The 19,369-nt window shown below is 41.7% G+C and overlaps 2 protein-coding genes across 3 annotated transcripts in view; one reads left to right on the top strand and one right to left on the bottom strand.

Moving 5' to 3' along the window:
- NID2 (nidogen 2) overlaps window positions 1-8,273 on the top strand; it is a 42,772-nt gene extending 34,499 nt beyond the window's left edge. For both annotated transcript variants that reach the window (XM_072116107.1, XM_072116106.1), the window contains exons 16-21: window positions 3,613-3,742; window positions 5,235-5,406; window positions 5,557-5,714; window positions 5,889-6,012; window positions 6,471-6,583; window positions 7,675-8,273. In XM_072116107.1, the coding sequence (XP_071972208.1) occupies window positions 3,613-3,742; window positions 5,235-5,406; window positions 5,557-5,714; window positions 5,889-6,012; window positions 6,471-6,583; window positions 7,675-7,685 (708 nt within the window). In that variant the 3' untranslated portion in view covers window positions 7,686-8,273. The remainder of the gene's footprint in view (window positions 1-3,612; window positions 3,743-5,234; window positions 5,407-5,556; window positions 5,715-5,888; window positions 6,013-6,470; window positions 6,584-7,674) is intronic.
- Window positions 8,274-8,787: 514 nt separating this feature from the next.
- Window positions 8,788-18,801, bottom strand: RTRAF (RNA transcription, translation and transport factor). Its single transcript, XM_072116105.1, has 8 exons — window positions 18,485-18,801; window positions 17,004-17,128; window positions 15,785-15,884; window positions 13,985-14,059; window positions 13,810-13,898; window positions 10,677-10,745; window positions 9,450-9,498; window positions 8,788-9,153 (listed from the first exon to the last, which is right to left on the bottom strand). The coding sequence occupies exons 1-8, from the start codon at window positions 18,543-18,545 to the stop codon at window positions 8,999-9,001; spliced, it is 723 nt and encodes a 240-aa protein (XP_071972206.1). The 5' UTR covers window positions 18,546-18,801; the 3' UTR covers window positions 8,788-8,998.
- Between the last annotated feature and the right edge of the window lie 568 nt (window positions 18,802-19,369).

Below are 19,369 nucleotides of genomic sequence, written 5' to 3'. Positions count from 1 at the left end.
CCTCAAAATATTTTTTCCTTTGTCGCAAAATGTTCTTTGTTTTGGTGCACATGTCCATTGATGTCCTGATATATTTGCTAGTGGTTTCTGTCCTATTTCTACACTAGGTACGCTGTAGTCACTAATAGAAAATTTTTGCCAAAACGAAAATCATGAATTTAGTTCAATTGTGAAAACTAGTCTAAGCAAATAATGAATTTGGTGTAAGTAGGGTCTATTTTAAAGTGACTTTGCACTTTCCTATATTCATTTGGCGCTATGGAAAGTTGCAAAACAGCAGTTGTACCACAACTATGCCAAAACAACGCCAATAACAGACAAATATCCCAGTGATAAATTCTCCCGAATGGTATTTTTCTACTTTTTTTCAATAAACAAGTTTTTTAAAAAAAAAAAAGAACTCTGATATGGTAGTACAAGGCATTCAGTTCAGGGGTGAAGTGTGACACAGAGGACCCCAGAGAAACCCTGTGTCATGATCTGCCCTCTTAGGCCTTCAATAAGCATAATACAATGGGGGGCATTTATTATTCGCTTTCCACTTGTTTTTTTTTTGTTGCTATATGCCTTGTGCGCCATATTTTTTATATGCCTGCACCACAATTTAGCTTCTTTTCTGACACACATAGCTTTTTTTTGTCACTCAATTTGGGTGCAGCTTTTCACTTCCGATGCATGGCACAAAATTAGACCAACAGAAAGCAAGTCTTCTAACTTCTACAGCCCTTCATGATTGTGGTTTGATATTAGTAATACTCAATTGTTCTTCTTACGTTGGGCCGAATACATTAAGGCTGTGCGCCACAATATAACGTCACAGTGCAAATCACCGCTTATTATTTTTTAGCGACAAAAATAATGAATGTCACCCCTCCCCCCCAATGTATCAGCTTTCTCTAGAGTGTTCCTTTAAGCAGATAGAAACAATAATCTGACAAGAAAAACATTCCAGCAGTTTTCTTATTAACCCTGTGTCCCCAAAGTATTCACCCCCCTAATGTGCCTCCTAGTGCCTGGAGTGTTCTTGTCATGTCACAAGTAGCAAAGCAGGGGATTAAAACAGCTGCAACCGCTAACTAAGTCCCTAAGGACTTGTCTGTGTAGAAGGGACTAATAAAACCAAGTGTCTAAGTGGTTTGGCACCTTGCGATCAGAGAATGCTGGGAGTTGTAGTTCTGAGCCCTAATTAAACAGTACAGTGGTGGAAGGTTTTTTTTTTGGAAAACCGTTTTACCCTGTCCATTAGGCAGCCGACTATAACTCCAATCATTGTCACTCAGTTAATCTATTTCGCAGCAGAGGCAGGAAATAACATAAGATCATTACAGCGAGTGTTATTACTGCACAGAATCATCCATTCCCACAAGAAACCAGATCCGGTCCGTGTGTAGGATGCAGCGAGTGCTGGCCAAGTCTGCTCGCTCAGCCCACAAGAAGGCGGAGGTCGGCAGAGTACAGCTGTCCCTCAGCTGTGCGGGAATCATTCCACATTTGTGCTCCGGAGAGAACAGCCTCAGTGTTATTATTTATTGAAACCCTGGGGATTTACCTAGGCTGTCATATGCCTCCCCCCCCTTTTCCTGGTTGCCTCCATACAACGCTCTAAGCAATGCTTTTCCTTGATGAGAATCACTTGTACAAATAAGAGAGAAATCTGTTTTCGGCAACATCAGTTATCAGATACATCAGTTAGGAAAATATGTTCCAGAAACTCATTAAGACTTTTTTTTTTCTTGGAAGGGGGATGGGGGCTCACAGAGGGTCCTTATAGATATACATTGACCATGGGGCCCCCTGTTAAAAGTATTTTCCCACATCTACTGTGGGTGCAATCTCACTGAATGTTTTGTAATAGTATACTGATATAACAGCTGGATTCTTCTATGCACTGTACTTTCAAATACTATGAGAAGGATTTAACAGGGTGGGGACTTCATCACACATGATGTATGATAACTGACAAATATGTATGATAAATGTCCCCCTTTTGTTAAAGTCAAACTCATCTGTACTGCATTTGTATGAACTTCGTAGATTTATTATGCTAGGATTACCATCCATAATAATCACTCAAAAACTGTGTCACATCATAATGAATGGAGGTTTTAATTATGAGGCCCCAATCTCGATAACAAAGGGGAACGTTGCTGTGTGAAGAAAAGCTATAGCTAATTTTAGGATTATAGGGATTTCAAAGGTTGGAACCAAACAGTAATGTGCTATCATAGTCAGCAACGGTGACCATATAAAGTTACAGACTGTATTGGGTATTGACCCTGCAGATCTTTATAACCATACCTTTGTGTGTAGTTAGTAGGACTGTGAATAATGCATTTAGATTCCAAGATTGGAATTGGAGCATCCTATGGCCATCTGATGAGTGAGATCTTTTCATTGAACATAGCCAGGACCGACGCAAGCACTGGACATACCTGGGCAATGTTGGGGCCCACATAAGACTGTACATTAGGAATCTATGGGGGTGAGGGGGTCTGTATCTAATGAATCCAATAGATAATGGGCTTATATAAAATAACCATGATGGGCAGTTTGGTATGAAAAGTTAGTGGATATTTTATGGAACAGGAGACTTTTAGTTTCAGATTTTAATGCTGCCATGTGAGTTCACTGCAAAGCGACCCACCGAGGCTCTGTCACCCAGGGGCCTACTGATACCTGGAGCCGACACTGAACATAGCACTGTGCTAGAATATCTCATACTAATAAGGAAACTTTATTTTCCTCTGTCCTTACTTCTGGTCCAGCGTATAACATTTCCTGTTGGTACACAGAGGCTCAGAAGTGACATCACACTGACAGCATGCACCACCTACTGCATCATAGCAGCTATCAATGTGACGTCCGCACTGAGCTTCTGTATACCAACAAATACAAAAGGAAACAGGGAGAAGACGACATAAGTGTAGATTCTTTTGTCTTCTTACAGTAGCTGCTGCCACTAAAATAATAATGAGTTATATTATGAAATAACCCCTTTAAGTGCTGCCTGCTTGTTCCTTGAATCCTTGTAGGAAGGAACAGTGTTCCTAACCATTTTAGTTCATCAAAACATGGTTAACCCCTCAAAGAAGTAATGATCAATAGTTACCTAACTTCTGTAACTCCCACTCAAACTGAGAAAGTTATGAGTAAGTCCTCCTTTACATGGCTGTATATATGAGAGCTATCCACACAAATTGCAGTGACTTCGAGTATGCACAGTTACCGTGCACACTGCGTCTCACAAAACTTTCCTTTGTTTCCTTATGACATGGATGTGTGCATGAGGCCTTAGGGTACAGGTTTACAAGCGCAGCGCTAGTGCAATGGAGGCCTTGGGCCGAATGATTTTGCTTTTGCTGTGAAAGTCATGTGATCGGTAAATAATCGCATTCGTTTCACTTGAAATGCTAATGAGGTCACACCGATGCACGGCTGCCTGTGCTTGGGATCGCTAATGCATCGTGTGATCGTACCCTTAAGGTAATGAAATATCCTTTCAATGGATGGGAAAACCAATTGAATTGGAGTCAGATTGGTTTGGATATGTGTAAAATCAGAGAAAACAATGAATATGATAACCTGTAACTTAGCCCTTACCTTCTCCTGCAGGGCTCAATAGTAGTGGGCATTGACTATGACTGTCAAGAGAAGAAGGTGTACTGGACAGATGTGGCTGGGCGCACAATCAGCCGGGCGAGCTTAGAACCTGGTGCGGAGCCTGAAGTCATCATTAGTACAGGTAAGATCTGCACACAATGCCACCATCTGTTAACATGCAGTTTTTAGGACTATTTCATTTGGGTTCAGAGGACAGAGAAGAAAAATTTCATTGGATTCTTATAGTGTGATCCAAAATGGTAAAGAGGCCCTGGCCCCTCTCCTGATACATCTACTTAAAGGGAAACTACCACTTCATTTTACCTTTGCAAAGCCTCACCACTGCCATACCTTTACATTGGCAATAAGTAGGCTCCTTCCATTAAAAAACTTAATTTAATCTTTATGTAAATGAGGTGAGGTGCTTTGGAAAGGGGTGGTGGTAATATCAGTGTCCCTCTAAGCTCTGGCTTCACACCCCCTGCTCCCTAACTTGTGCCTTTTTCGGCGCCCCCCTTCTTCTATTAGCTACTCACTGGGTCGGCAAAAAGCAGCAGCTGCAGTGAGAAGACAGCAGTCCAGTGGAGAGGATAAGGTGCATGCATAAGAGGTCCCGAGAGCTGGGTGACATCTATGGAAAGTGCCAGAGGAGGCAGTAGGTGGGGTAGAAGGGCGTGAATCTTAAGCCCGGGAGGGTAACGGCCCCTCAAATTACTTCTGCTTCATTTACATAAAGATAAATTATACTTGTACAATAGAGTCTGTTGATCACCAATGTGCTGCAATGTTCAGTGGGGAAGATTTGTAGAGATTAAATTAAGTGGCAGTTTTCCTTTAAGTAGTATTTTCAGTAATTTTTTAATAAAATTCCTTTTAGAAATGTATATATGAATAGGAATAACCGAGGGTCAGGTCTTTTGTAGAGTTCTAAAAGAAGATCCTCCCTGGTTATATTATGAGGAATATAAACAGAAACAGAAACACGTCAGAATAGATGACAGGACAATCTTTAGTAGTAGATTTTACCTGAAGCTACCACTGGGTCTTACTAAAAATACATCCCTTTGATGGACTTTATGAATGTACATATCATGAGCTGGCTTTACTGGTATGAACTGCCCATAGACTCCAAGTACTAATTCACACAACTATTTTTTAAAAGTGAAATAGGAAAATTCTGCATGCACTATTTCAGTCCATATAGCAGAGGATGCAAACTTGGAGACCATTTTCTCTGGGTCTGTCTCTTCCATGGACATTGAAAATATTGCCTATCTATGGTATAGGTAAAAAATATATGAGGATTAGAGGTTTGATTGCTGGGAGACACTATCTTAATGGAATCTTAATGTCCATAGTTTGAATGGATCAGTGGTCACACATGTGCACTACTGCTACATTTCATTTCAATGGGAGTGACCTAGATTTTAATGAGAAGAACTCAATGTCAGGTACCTCATAAAAACAGAATGGTGGCATTTAAAGCAAAGGATATGTGAAATCAATTACTTGTCCTCACTTCCATTGCGGAAATTAGATTTAGCTTACAGTAAAATGGCCCTATTCAACTCAAAAAAAAGATTAAAGACCATGTTTGCATATCTCAAAGTTACTGTACTTTTTCTTTTTGTTAGATTTGATGAGCCCCGAGGGCCTGGCCATAGACTACTTGCGGAGGAACATGTACTGGACGGATAGCAGCACTGATAAAATTGAAAGCTCACGGTTGGATGGTTCTGATAGGAAGACACTGTTTGACACCAACCTGGTGAATCCACGTGCTATCACCATAGACGCTGTGCGAGGGTAAGCAACTGACCTCTTCTAGGGTTTTAAGACTCTGAGATGAAACACTACAACAGAAGTAGCTTTCAGTTGTTAAATGTAAATCTGGTTCTGGGTTGTCTTCCGATTTAAAGCCAAATTACATGTCGTGTTCAATATCTCCCCATGCAGGAACCTCTACTGGACAGACTGGAATAGAGAGGCTCCCAAGATTGAGACCTCATTTATCGATGGCTCAAACAGAAGGATTCTGGTCAATGATAATATTGGATTACCCAATGGATTGACATTTGATCCCTTCTCCAAGCAGATCTGTTGGGCTGATGCAGGTATAGAAATTCCCCATACATTCTTGCATAGTAGATGGAGTATGTATGTAGGATTTTGATCCTATTGCCCCAGTTTTATTTTTTTTCTCAAAAGTTAAAAAAAAACAATTTAGGTGATTTAGAGACAGATTTCATTTTCATGTTATTTTACCTTGTACATTTTATTTTTAACAGGAACTAAAAAACTTGAGTGCATATCGCCCAATGGAAGCGGAAGACGAGTGATACAGAGTAACCTCAACTATCCCTTCAGTGTCGTGGGTTACGCAAATCATTTCTATCACACTGACTGGAGGAGGTGAGTGGAGATATAGCCACAACCATATGTTATCACCAAAGATCATCCCCTTCAAAGTGCAGTGAATGACATTTTCTGGAAGAAGCTCTGCCTGATACAGGGCCTTCCATATTATAGGACGAGAACACACATTGAAGTTAATCTGTAACTCCAGCTACTAGCAGTACCCAATTCTGATCCACATCTTTATACTGTATGAATGGGATCTACAAAGGGTCATTAGACTGACTAGTTGAAGGTCTATAGAGTTCCTACAGGTCTATATTAGACAAATAGCCATTGTATTGTGTCGCCTTACAGTAAAATAGTCTGTAATGGGCTATAATTCCTCATCACTTGCCTCGTATAAAATGGCTAGTACATTATAAGCCTCATGTTCTGGATTGATAGGGCATGTTGTATGCAGGAATTACAGTCAAACATGTAAGCTTTCTTCCCAAATTCTTACCCATTTACAGGGACGGTGTAATATCTGTAAATAAAGATAATGGTCAGATAGCAGAAGAATATCTTCCAGAACAGCGATCACATCTGTACGGAATAACGGCGGTCTACCCCTATTGCCCTTCTGGTAAGTTTCTGTATATTGATTCTGTCCAAGCATCGTATTCAAGGATATGAAAAGGAATAACTGTATAAGCGAGTAGTAGACCAAAGAAATGGTGGGGGCACCAGTCTCCCCTTAGCTGCTTGCCCTTTTAGCATTGGCATCATTGAGTGCCTATCACTAGAAATGTGCATCAAGGATCCAGTATGTTGAGCTCTTATCCATCTAACCATCCTTACTAGCAAGTCACTACTGACCCTTCCACATCTACGCACCAAGCATAAAAGCAGGGGCTTCAGGTTTTCTCTGCGTACGAATGGCGAGGGCACTTAAAGGAGGGTGAAGGACTGTACAGCTAGTGCACTTACATGCTCGCGTGTACGGGGGCCCATCACGGGCTGAGTTCTCTCTATACAAGGTGGGCGTTTGCTGCTTATTGCAGCAAACACCCATGGTGAGGGCTGGCACCGATCGCAGGCATTTAAATCCTGGCAGCACATGGGTGCCGCATTTTTGGATTAGATCGCTGCCCCCCCCCCCCCCCCAGTGATGTCATTGGGGGGCAGCGATTAGTTGGCACGACAGCCTCTTTCAAACACCCCAGGCTGTCCGAGTTTAACCTATTCATTACACGGTGCGATTTGCACAAGGTGCTCAGGTGATGTAAGCTCATTAGCATAAATAACATACCATATATACTCTAATATATCATATATACTCTAGTATAAGCTGAGTTTTTCAGCACACTCGGCTTACACTCAAGTCTATGAAAAAAAACAACCTCTGTACTCACCCTTCCCATGTCCCCTCACAGGTCCTCTCTTTTCAGCTCCGGCTTGTTTTTTTTGTTTTTTTAGGCTGAGTAGGGGGCTGCTGGCTATATACTGGGAGCAGGGGGCGAGCTGGCTATATACTGGGGAGGCTGTGATCAATTAATTTCCGACCCTAGGCTTATACTCAAGTCAATAGGTTTTCCCTAGGTTTTCTACCATCATTATACCCGATGGTAGATGACCTTTAAGAACGAAGTTATGATTTTTTTGCAGGCATCAACAAACAAGCAGAAGAGATTGAGGAACCTCTATATAACATCTCTTGATCCATTTCTTTCACAGGAAGGAAGTGATTACAACAAAACATGTTGACCAAAAAAAGGCCGCAGTTGAGCGTCTCCTGCTCCATTCCCAGGGATCAAGAAGCAAAAGGAACACGACTCGATCACATACGGCAAAAAAACAGAAACAAACAGATTTCCATACAAAACAAAACAAAAAAATCTAAAAAGTGTAAAGTTTTTTTTACCTCAATTTTTACTACTGTATTTTTTTTAAAGAAGTGTTTGTACTTGTAAAGATGAATAAGATGCGTCCAGGAACCTGTTTAGCCACAGAGAGGCATAGACACAGACACCAGTCCTCCTCTCAGGCCAAAGAGGTCAAACTGAACTGTTCTGTGTTTACTTTAACTCGAGATTTAAAGGTGCCGATTTTTTAAAAAAAGGTTTTTTTATATCTTTCCTTAATATTTAGTTTTCAAATTATATTAAAAAAAAAAAACAAAGATGTCTACTGTGAAATGGCTAACTGTATATGGCTGTGTCATACCTATACCAAACAAGCTATAGAAATAACTGTATACACTCACGTGTTCTGCAGAAGTCTATGTCTGTGCAATGAAACACTTCAGATAATTCCAATAAAACCCCTTTTCTTTACCAATTGATTGTATTTCTGGGTTCTTGTGTTGGGATATCATACTTGGATTTTACATTTGTGATGATACACAATACCTACCATTATCAGTAACTGATACAATATTATACCTAGTGCAGGGCCAGAGATAACACATGACGTTGACCATCTAGCATCACCCAATATACACACTACCCCTTTAGTGTTCCACTGCAATAGTAAGTTTCCTAAAAGTCACAGTAAAGTTAGTTTAAATAGTTCAATCCGTCAGATTTGGTTTGTAATGGCTGAATTTACAGGCCCAAACCAGACTGAACGCACATGCAACGTTCAGTTCAGCAAAGTTGGGTTCAGGCTGGAACATAAGGCCGACACACATGGCCAGTTTCACGACCCAAGCGACTTGTGCTTAAGCTCCAATTACGGGTTTAGTAACTTGAGTTGATTTCAAGATTTCCACCATGAAGATTCCAACATGAAGAACACCCCGTTAAGGGTTTGCCGAGATTTAAAAACCCAATTAATGATCATGAAAAATGAAAAGACAACATGAATTTATTTTGATGTAAGGTGGGCACGCAGACCAGAAGAAATATGGGTTCCTGGATACATAAAAAAGAAACCAGCATAAAGTGGAGCTGCTTGGATGGGTTTTTATTTTACCTCGTGATATTATACATGAGAGCGCACTGCATGCTGGGTACACAGCAGCAGGTTTGGAAGGTGTACATGGAAGTCAATGGTTTTCTCATCTCCCCACTTTTCCCAGTCTGTGGTCAGTCTTGGGATCAGCAATAATCGCCTGCACGGCGACAATTGCTTCGTTAATCTTGGTCTGAAGTTCTCGTAGTTCTTCAACATGAAGTAATCGCAGGATTCGGGCAGCATCGTTCAGCACGGCGTCTAGTAAAGATGCAAGGACATTATTATACAGGAGCCCTACCAAACATATGTTTTTACATTTTATACTGCAAAAAGGAAAAAAAAAATACATACATACATGTATATCAGCCCCTTTTCTGAATTAGACACCTGACACATACTGAAAAGGCTAAGCAACACTAATTCTTAACTACCTCAGTGCCAAAAAATGCACTACAGGGATAGAGTTCACAGTAATGGACTGTAATCTTTATTCTTGATGTCAACTTTACAGACAGAATTTGGAGAGACAGAAGTGCAGCACCCACAAGACTTACCTCCGGTGTCAAATCCAAGTGTGTGTTTATCCAGAGCTACAGGAAGACCCTTCAAATATAGAAATAAATAATATTTCATGAAATCCTAAATACATTATACTAGCAGTACAATTCATTTAATGCAGGCCTCTCATTGGACATTGTTCCTATTAGCAGCGACTTGTCAGGCGCTCCCTTCTGTTATATTACATCATCATGGACAATGGTAAACTTATTTGCTTGGAGGCACAAAAAAAAAAAAAGAAAAAAAAAAGCCTTCACCAGGAATTTACTATATTGAGCAGGTGGAAAATTATTTTACAGGGCTGTAAAAATCCAGCTGAAGATCGCCGAAAGTCAGGAAGACATAACAAAAAGTAATCCATACCATATAAATCAGGCCACATGGAAAACTGCACTATAAACTTCTCAAGAAACAGATACTTTGTTACAAATCTAGACTTTAATTTTAAAGGGGTTTACAATAAGAAACATAGGGACAGCTCTCATTACTATTCTGTGCTGTGCGCTCCCCCTGGTGGCCAACAGTAAGAAAAATCATTCTATAAAATGTTTTAAGTATATTTCCCCAACAAATAATGAAACATTATTTATTAATTTTTTGTAACTTTTATTTTGATGAATGAAAGGAAACCTACCACTTTAAAATCGTAGTTAAGCTTCAAATACCTTGCACCAGCTCAGGGTGAGCTGGTGCCGGAGCATATCTTCATTATTTCCAGAAAGCGATGTATTGCTTTTTAACACCGTTTTAATCTTTAAATTCTAAGCACTCTGCGGCGCACCATGCGTGGGACCGTGCGTGCGCCTGAATAGGAAGTTCCGGAGAGCCGGTGACGTCACCGAGCTCTCGGACACACTTGCGCCTGTGCAACTTCGCGTGCGAAGCCGGCCAGGCTAAAAATTAAGTTGCGCAGGCGAGAGTGTGCCCAAGAGCTTGGTGACGTCACCGGCTCTCCGACCCTTCCTATTCAGACGCACGCATGGTACGCCGAAGCGCGTATCAGGGTGCTCTGAAGCGTGCTTAGAATATAAAGATTAAGACTGTTAAAAAGCAATACAGCACTTTTTGGAAATAATTAAGATATGCAAGGTATTTGAGGCTTATAACTACAATTTTAAAGTGGTAGTTTTCCTTTAATACAAGGCAGGTTGACATGACCATGTAATGTGACAGAATTGTTGATTTGCATTTTGATAAGCTGCAAGTAAGGTAAAAGCTGTCACCTCTTTAGAGCTGTTGGATTTAGCTACAGCTTCCGCAGACAACCGTTCCTGGACAAGAATCCTTATGGCCTAAAAAGAGAATTCAAATCAATAACATGGACCAGTAAGATGACATAATTTCTCATACCTATAGACTAAAGGATAAGAGGCTGGGCGACCCAAGGACAGATTTCGGACCACCCGCTGATGTCTAAAGTCAGCAGGGGGTCCAAAGGGAGTTCAACTTCCAGGTCTGGAGTCTGCAGCAACGTCTTTAGACAGCAGTTTTCTACTGCTCCCCCGTTAGCCGGGGGAGCAGGGCCGGGTCTCCGGGTGTCAGAGACATCCGGAGACCCTAGGGAGGAGGTAGATGCGGTTCATTACCGATTCTCCCTTCTCCTCACAGCATCCCGCTGAAGAAGTGTAGGTCTAAAGGGGTTAAACAGAGCTTTGGGGTCTAGTTAGACCCAGTCCAGCTCTGATCAGAATCCCCAGTCACAGGTGGTAGTTCCCCCTGTAACTGAGGCTCTTATACATGCCCCAGTTACAGGGGAAAACTTGTAAAAGAAAAAAAAAAATGTAAATGTCCCCCCAGAGGTCTTTTGTGACCTCATGGGGGACGTATAAAGTAAAAAAACAAAACAAAAACAAAGTATGAATAAATATTCATGAAAATACATTCACATTTCAAAATATATATATAAAAAAATCCCCCTACACTACAAAAAACACAGCCATAGTCGCCCCATTTGCCCGATACTATACATATTATATATCAAAACAACCCCCAAAAGGGAATTCATTAATAATGCTGTTAATTTGTAAATGTAAAAAAAAATATGTAACGTATATACTCGAGTATAAGCAGAGTTTTTCGGCACAAAAAAGTAGGTACTCAGGTCCATTCAAGGTGTCGGCGCAGTTATGACATCATGCCACCCCTGACATCCCAGTGTGCACCGGCTGCGGTGTTGGAAAGGTGAGTACTTAGTTTATTTCTTTTGTGCTGGGCAGGGTGGGGGCCGGCAGGCTATACACCGGCTGGGGGCCGTGACAAATGCATTTCCCACCCTTGGCTTATAATCGAGTCAATAGGTTTTCCCAGTTTTTGGTGCCAACAATAGGGGCCTCGGCTTATGCTCTAGACTACACACTAATAGTATTTTCGCTAATTTCTCGCTCTCCATCTTCAAAAATCCATAACTTTTTCATTTTTCCGTGTATAGAGCTGTGTGAGGGCTTATTTTGTGCATAACAAATTTTACTTTCCCATGATGTTATTTATTATTCCATGCCATGTAGTGGGAAGCCACAAAAAAATTCCAAATGTGGAAAAATTGAAAAAAACTGCATGTGCGTCATGTTCTTGTGGGCTCAGTTTTTACGACTTTCACTCTGCGCACCAAATAACACGCCTACTTTATTCTTTGGTTCGGTGCGATCGCGGTGATACCAAATTTATATAGGTTTTATTGCGTTTTAATACATTTTCAAAAATTAAACGAATGTGTACAAAAAAGAAAAAAAAATTTTGCCATCTTCTGACGCGAATAACTTTTTCATACTTTGGCGCACGGAGCTGTGTGAGGTGTCATTTTTTGCGAAATGAGCCAACGTTTTCATTGCTACCATTTTGAGGTGTGTGCGACATTTTGATAATTTTTTATTACATTTTTTATGTCATCTAAAAAGGTGTAAAAGTCGCGTTTTGGACATTTGGGCACCATTTGCCGTTCCGGAGGTCACCGCCGTCAATAACCGTTTTTATATTTTGATAGATCGGGCATTTTGGGACGCGGCGATACCTAATGTGTCTGTGATTTTTACTATTTATTATATTTTATATCAGTTCTAGGGAAAGGGGGGTGATTTGAACTTTAAAAAATGTAAAAAAATAATAAAATATTAAAACTTTTTTTTTTCCCCACTATTTCTTAAACCCTCTAGGGTACATTAACCCTAGATGGTCTGATCGCTCCTGCCATATACTGCAATACTGTATCGCAGTATATGGCATTTCTGCTCACTATACATTACAATGAGCCACAGGCTCATTGTAATGCATGTGCAGAAGCCATGTATCCTCGGGTCAAACGAAGACCCGAGGCTACCATGGCAACCGTTCGCCGCCCGACGATGACGTTCGGGGGAGCGGCGATCGGAGGTAAGATGGCGGCGCCCATGCGCCGCCAAATTTAAAGTGCCGCCGGCGACAAAAAAAAAAAAGGTTATCACCCGCGATTGGTGCAAGCGCCGACCGCGGGTGATAGCGATGGGTCTTTGCTGCGATATGCAGCAAAGCCCATCTCTGTATGAAGAGGGCTCAGCCCGTGAGCCTTCTTCATACAACCTTCACAGCTCCATGGCGGATATATCCGTCACGGAGCGTGAAGGGGTTAAACTTTTATTATGTTTTAACTAGCTCTAAGTGTCCCAAAAGAAACACCACAAAAATGTTTACAGTAGCACGCAAAAATAAATAAAGTAACAGTCCTTAAACCGCCACAAATGAAAATTTACTAAAACGTCCCGGTCACTAGATCTTTTTCAGGCCGCGTCACTAAGGGGTTAAAGATCTAGAGTGTCAGAAGGGACTTCAAATTTGTCATTTATGAGGGTCACAGGGAAACAAACCCACAAACTTTTTATATATTTTTCAATGTATTGTTAATTTAATGTCAGAAAAGAAACAACGTATTAGTATGGGTTTGTTTTTTTTTTAATAGTTTTGATACCTGTACAATTAGTTGTTTGAATTGTACAGTTTTCCACTGTCTGCTAATTGACCTGCTATAGCTAAACAAGAAGAAATCCCACATGTCCCTGCTGTATCCAATCTACACTCTGTTACGCTGACAATACACAATAGGTGAATGACTGCCAAACCCAGGACCCATCTAACGTACATAGAGGCTTTCCTATTCCCCCACACACAACAGAAGGATCTACTGTCGGCTTTCAACAAACTAAGATCAATTGCACTCCAGGGAGATAAGCTATGAATACATATATGTGTCACTGCAGGAAGTTTGCTGCCATCCAAGTGTGTATGCCCAGCCTGAGAAAAGCTGACTATACACAAAAATAACACCAAGCCGCACTACAATATCAGGAGATACCAAAGGACAGGTAGCTACAATACATGTGCACTCACCTTCAGCATCACCAGGTAGTCATCATGCCTCTGGATCTGCAGGAGGTTTGCTAAAGCCATAACCCCCGCTTTGAAGTCTGGATTATTTACTATGAAAAGATAAAAAGAAAACATTGTAAGATTGAGATGTATTGATCCTTCCACTACAGCTCTCAGAAGAGATGGAGGTACTTACCATCCAGGTTTATCAGAGGTTCTGCAGTTTTCTGGCCTTCAGCACTGACTGGTTTTGCATTCTGGTATTTAGCAGCTGCATAAAGACAGAGACATATCAGTTATGATCATCATGATACATATGGATTCACTGCCTCATCCACAAACCACTCACATTATGTTAAACAGCAATGGATACATTAAAAGCAATGTTCCCTGGAGCAGCAGGAATATTACTTTTTGCATCATGAAAAGTTATACAAAGGGCCACATGTATCACTCGTTTTTTCTGTTGTTTTTGCGCCTTTTCATTCAGGCACACAGTTTTTGCGCCAATTTTGCGTTTAAACGCCAAACTATAACCAGCTTTCCCTCATCTATCTTACCAATCCAGATGTTTTGCTGCGCCTAATGATATTCATCACTTGCAACATTTTCATTTAGGCGCAAAAACGGGTGCAAAAACACACCAGCCCGAAGGTGGCGTTATCTGAGAAGAAAGCACTGAGCCCCTTTGCAGAAGAGATAATTTCTAGCAGCAAAGCTCAGCCAGACACTGGAACATATAATAGATACATTAGATACACTGCAGACAGGAGCTGCAGACTCTATTTACAGTTCATCACCTTCTATTTACAAAATATTCTGCAGAATCCTGAGCTCAGAGCAAGAGAGAAGAGAAGTTTGCACAAGTTTGCAGAATGTTGCAGAAACTACAGACAAGTGTCCCCCATGTAATTCTGCACAGTACCACCAGTGTGTCTGAGGGGGGATACTGTGCAGAATTACAGGGGTGCAGCAGGAGACCAGCACTGGGGGATCCCCTCCAGGAGAAGCCCCTGCTGAGGAGGTCACTGGGTGCAGGGTGTCACACGCCTGGGTGCTGCTGTGAGTGTTATCTTCATTCTGGGATGTGGGAGGAGCAGAGAGGAGCTTGTAGCAGGATGACATGCAAGTGCCTGAATCTAACATTGCGCCTAAACTGTGTTAAAGTAAAGTGATTAATAAGAGGCAGAATATATACTTATCACAGACGGTTCTAGCTTGTGATAATTCTGACAAAACAGTGCGCCAGAATTTAGGCGCAACTACTACACTTAGGCGCACAAAAGTGATAAATGTGGCCCAAAGTTTGCAATATACTTTCAGTATTCATGATTTAAAGTGGTTTTTCCAAGAACGAAAAGTTAGGCCCTATCCACGGGATAGGGCCCAACTTGCTGATCAGTGGGGGGGGGGGGGGTCTCAATGCTGAAGACCCCCACAAATTGCAAAATCAAGGGGTCCTCGTCGCTCCATCGAATTATGGAGCAGACGGTTGCACATGTCCGTTCTCCTCCCTTAATCTCTATGGAGCTGACAGAAATTGCAGAGCGCTGCACTCACCGATCTCCATCAGCTCACATGTATGTGTGTGCGCCCTGCCTAATGGTTACATACAAGGGAGGGCTAAAAATGGGTTGTTGTAAAGAGGGTAAAAATTATTAAAGTTCTTACATGGATGGAGCATGGGTAACTACATTTATCATGTAGTAAAATTCTTATATCCTGCCTGTTATATATATTTGAGCCGTATCTACTTGAATTTATGGTTAAAGTGGTTTGGATCCTGGTAAAGGGTAATTAATTTGGCCATATATAAAGTTGTTCTGGACTCAAAAAGTACCTGCGAGGGCAATTGGGGACACTAAACCACCAGTCCATAAGGATCTGTGTGTGGATTAGAGTCGTAAACCACATTGAAACGTTCCCTTTAATAAAGAGGTCTATGTTCCTATGTTCTTGTATATTGTCTAAGAGGTGTGAAATAGCAGTCACTTACCATTATCTCCATACTCCAGGCGTACAGCCAGGCCCAGGAGCCAGTCTATTGCTTCCTGACGTTCTTGTACTTTAAAGGGACACGTGACGTCTTTTAAATACTGCAGAGAGAATCACAGTGAGCGACAAAGCTGCGTGTGGGGATGTATTTCATAAGTCTTCTAAGCTTTAATGAGTTCATGTTTGCACCATGGACATCATAGGATTCCAAGAAGGGGCATAACTAGGAGAGGCAGGGCCCCATAGCACACTACTGAATGGGGCCCCCTACCCCCTCAGAAAATATATATATTTGTATACAAACACTATTTGTACGTGTACACACTTACACAGATCTGTCCCAGTGGCTGCTGACCACATAGTGGAAGTAGACAGCAGGAACTAGAAAGAAAAGATCCCTCATCCTGTCATTCTGCCATCCCCTCCCTCTGCCGTCATTTCTTATCCGACCTGCCGATTCATGTATACTGTGAAAGATGTGCACTGTTGTATACATATTATCCTGTACAATGTGCACCATAATATATATATAATGGGGAAAATCCTCCATTCTTCAGTGTGTCAGGTTGGATAAGTGGGCCCCCTGACAATGCAGACCCCATAGTAGCTGCTACTGCTGTAGTTACACCCCTGATTCACAGAGAAGTCGTTGCAGCTTTAACTGGGAAGAAAGACATAAAATCGTCAAGGAGCTTCAACTTAAAAACCACATTTCTTATTTCTCAGCAATGGCAATATCTGCAACAAACGCAATCTTCAGCAAATCATTTCCACGCCAGATTTGTTATGTCTGGAACAGGCTTGAGAAAATGTTGCTCAAAATAGCTGCTCTGATTTTGACATATTCAACATGGTCAAAATTGAAGGAGCTTCATGTGAAGAAGTGTTTATAGCTGATCTTGACGCTGTGCAATCCATGGCAAACATGTCATAACTACAACTGAGCTTTATGCTGAACATGGCTCTAATGAGAGGATTTTCAGATCTGCGCCAGGTAAGGACAGATAGGACTGGATTTTTATTACGGTAGTTTAGCTTTTTTTTATTTTAGCATACCTTTAGATGGTTTGTGGGTTCTGGGCAAAATACCCATGAACAAATTAACAATTTCTAGGCTTCAAAGCAGAAAAGTAACTATTTTGCATCATGAACATACAAGATTTCCTATAGTATATCGCAATAAACTTTCTTAATATTTCACTTTGGCTAAAGTGACCTACCTTTTCGTACTGTTTTGGCCATTCTGTGCTGTGTATATTTCTTAAATTTCCCCGGTCTTCAATTTTGTAGTGTCTGATTTTCTGATCTTCTAACCAAACAATGAAGTTTCTGAATTCTGTATCATCTGCATGAAAATGGATCATTGTAAATATAGTGAAGTCACCTATACATAACCAAAATCCAGAATCTAAACTCTCTACTGCCAGAGTTGAGCTATTGAATGGCACCCTCTCCACCAGATTATATGGGTTCTCCATGCAATATCTCACACCTGTGTCGATATAGGGTGTAAAGAGACACTATTTTTAAGCGTCAGGTGACTACCCCGATGCTGCCACCACACTTGCTGCAGTTTGTGTTGTCCGAAGCAATAGGCTCAACCCGCCTCATGGATGGTGCAGCCCAGGCCAGAAGGAATGTGCTTTTCACAAGAGAAGGACTGTAGAGGCAAAGTAGCCACAATAAAATAACCTAGAGTCCCACCAGCTAAGAAGTGACATTTTTTTTTTGTTACGTGTGAACAAACACCTACCAGTGTATTTGGATGAGGCTGTGGAGAAGAAAAAAAAAAAAAAATAGAAGGAACAATTGTGCAGAAATATTCTGTAACATGTACACAATGGCTTTGTATGAGGGGCCTAAGACTCCAAACAGGTCCAATACAGTTCTAAGGGAAGTTGTCACTAGACAATTATCTATTTCTTGGTGGTCATATGAAATTGCTTTCTGGAAGGAGGGTATCGGGAGATGCCAGGACGGCAATGGGGAAGAGACTTCTTCATCCACCAAGTTGTGTTTAATAGGGGATTAATCAGGCCTCTGGCTAATGAAAAAAGAAGGAGATTCATTTAAACGTTCATGTTGACTAGAACCCAAACAATGGATGCATCACAACCCACTAATGTTATTGTTTGGAAAAGAATGATACATAGGGGAACATTATCAGGGATTTTACATCAGAAAACTGATGTAGAAGTGTCCCCATACTGAACTCAACGAGTGTAGGGAAGAACAGAAAGGCCCTGGCCCAAAAGGGAAAGTCTTTTATATGAAAGACATTTAGTCGCTATTCACAGCGATCAGGTGAACAGGGAGCGGACCAGCCCTGCAGACCCTCCCCCAAGCTTCAGACTAGACAGATAATGAGCTTCTCCATTCATCCATAACATGAGACCTGTACCTGGTAACGTTGGATAATCACCATAGGAGTCCGCACAGTCTTACCACTCAGCTTTCCTAAGGTCATGAATAGGGAAACCGGGAGCATGAAAGGTGTGTGAAAATAGGTACATTTACCTATCAGGAGCCTGGGAAAGCTGGCTGATCACCCATAGGCATCCATCTTAGTAGTCACCCAGCTTTGCCAGGGCCAAATGTAAGAAGGTGAATGTGATTGTAGGGGATGCTGTATACTGTCTAGAACACACGTCACACACATATAGTGTACCCGGGCGGGAGGCGGCCGCCCCTCAGCGCTCACCTTTACAGTTGAAGCCGGCGGGGTTGTGATAGTCCAGCGCTTGTAGTTTCCTTCGAAACATGGTTTCCCGTCAGCCGGTGATCACCTGCCACACTGCAGCTGGAAGACAGCTCTCACAAGCCGCCAGTGCGCAGCCGCACGACTCGTCCAATCATACTTCCCCTGCGCGCCTCTGTCCAATCTCTGCAAACCTCCAAACCTTCCCCCGGCTCGTCACAGCGGGTTCTGCCAATCACATCTCAGCCAATCACAGCACCGAGATGCAAACACCAATCAAAGGCAAAGAAAGGAAAGCATTTCACCAATCCCAGGACAGAAAATGCTTCACAGCGTGGTGGCTTCGCTTTATGGTAACGTCGTAGAGACAAACGATGTGAATGGAAGAGGCGGAGTTTATGCTGACAGACCCGACCCTTAAGTAACCATAACCTCCATTTTGCTTGAAGGTTTTCTGCCAGGGCACAAGAAGTAATGACATTTCCCCAAGGCTGCGTTCACACGTGGCGTTGACAGTGTGTTTTGAAACGCAATAGAACAGCTGTAAAGCGGATATTTCCCTAATTGCATTGGGTTAACATTTGCATTTACAAAATGCGAGACATTAACAACATATTAACGAGTTATCATGGTGTCAAGGTTGTGGTCACATCGTGATAACTTTTTGTTATGTAAATTCAATACACGTAATGTAATTGGGCAAATCTCCTCTCCTCAGCGTTTTATTGTTTCAAAACAGTGTAAACGCCACCTGTGAACGCAGCCCAAGTTATTAGTTGCTTTACAGCTGCAAATTTTACAAAGCCAGGTGCAGCAGCAGTGGAGAAAGTGTGCTGTGATTCCATGGCATTTGAATGAGAAATGGGCCATGAATATCTGATCTAGCTC

Source organism: Engystomops pustulosus, chromosome 7 (assembly GCF_040894005.1).
Source record: "Engystomops pustulosus chromosome 7, aEngPut4.maternal, whole genome shotgun sequence".
Lineage (NCBI taxonomy): Eukaryota > Metazoa > Chordata > Amphibia > Anura > Leptodactylidae > Engystomops > Engystomops pustulosus.
This window is presented reverse-complemented; position numbering and strand designations above follow the sequence as displayed.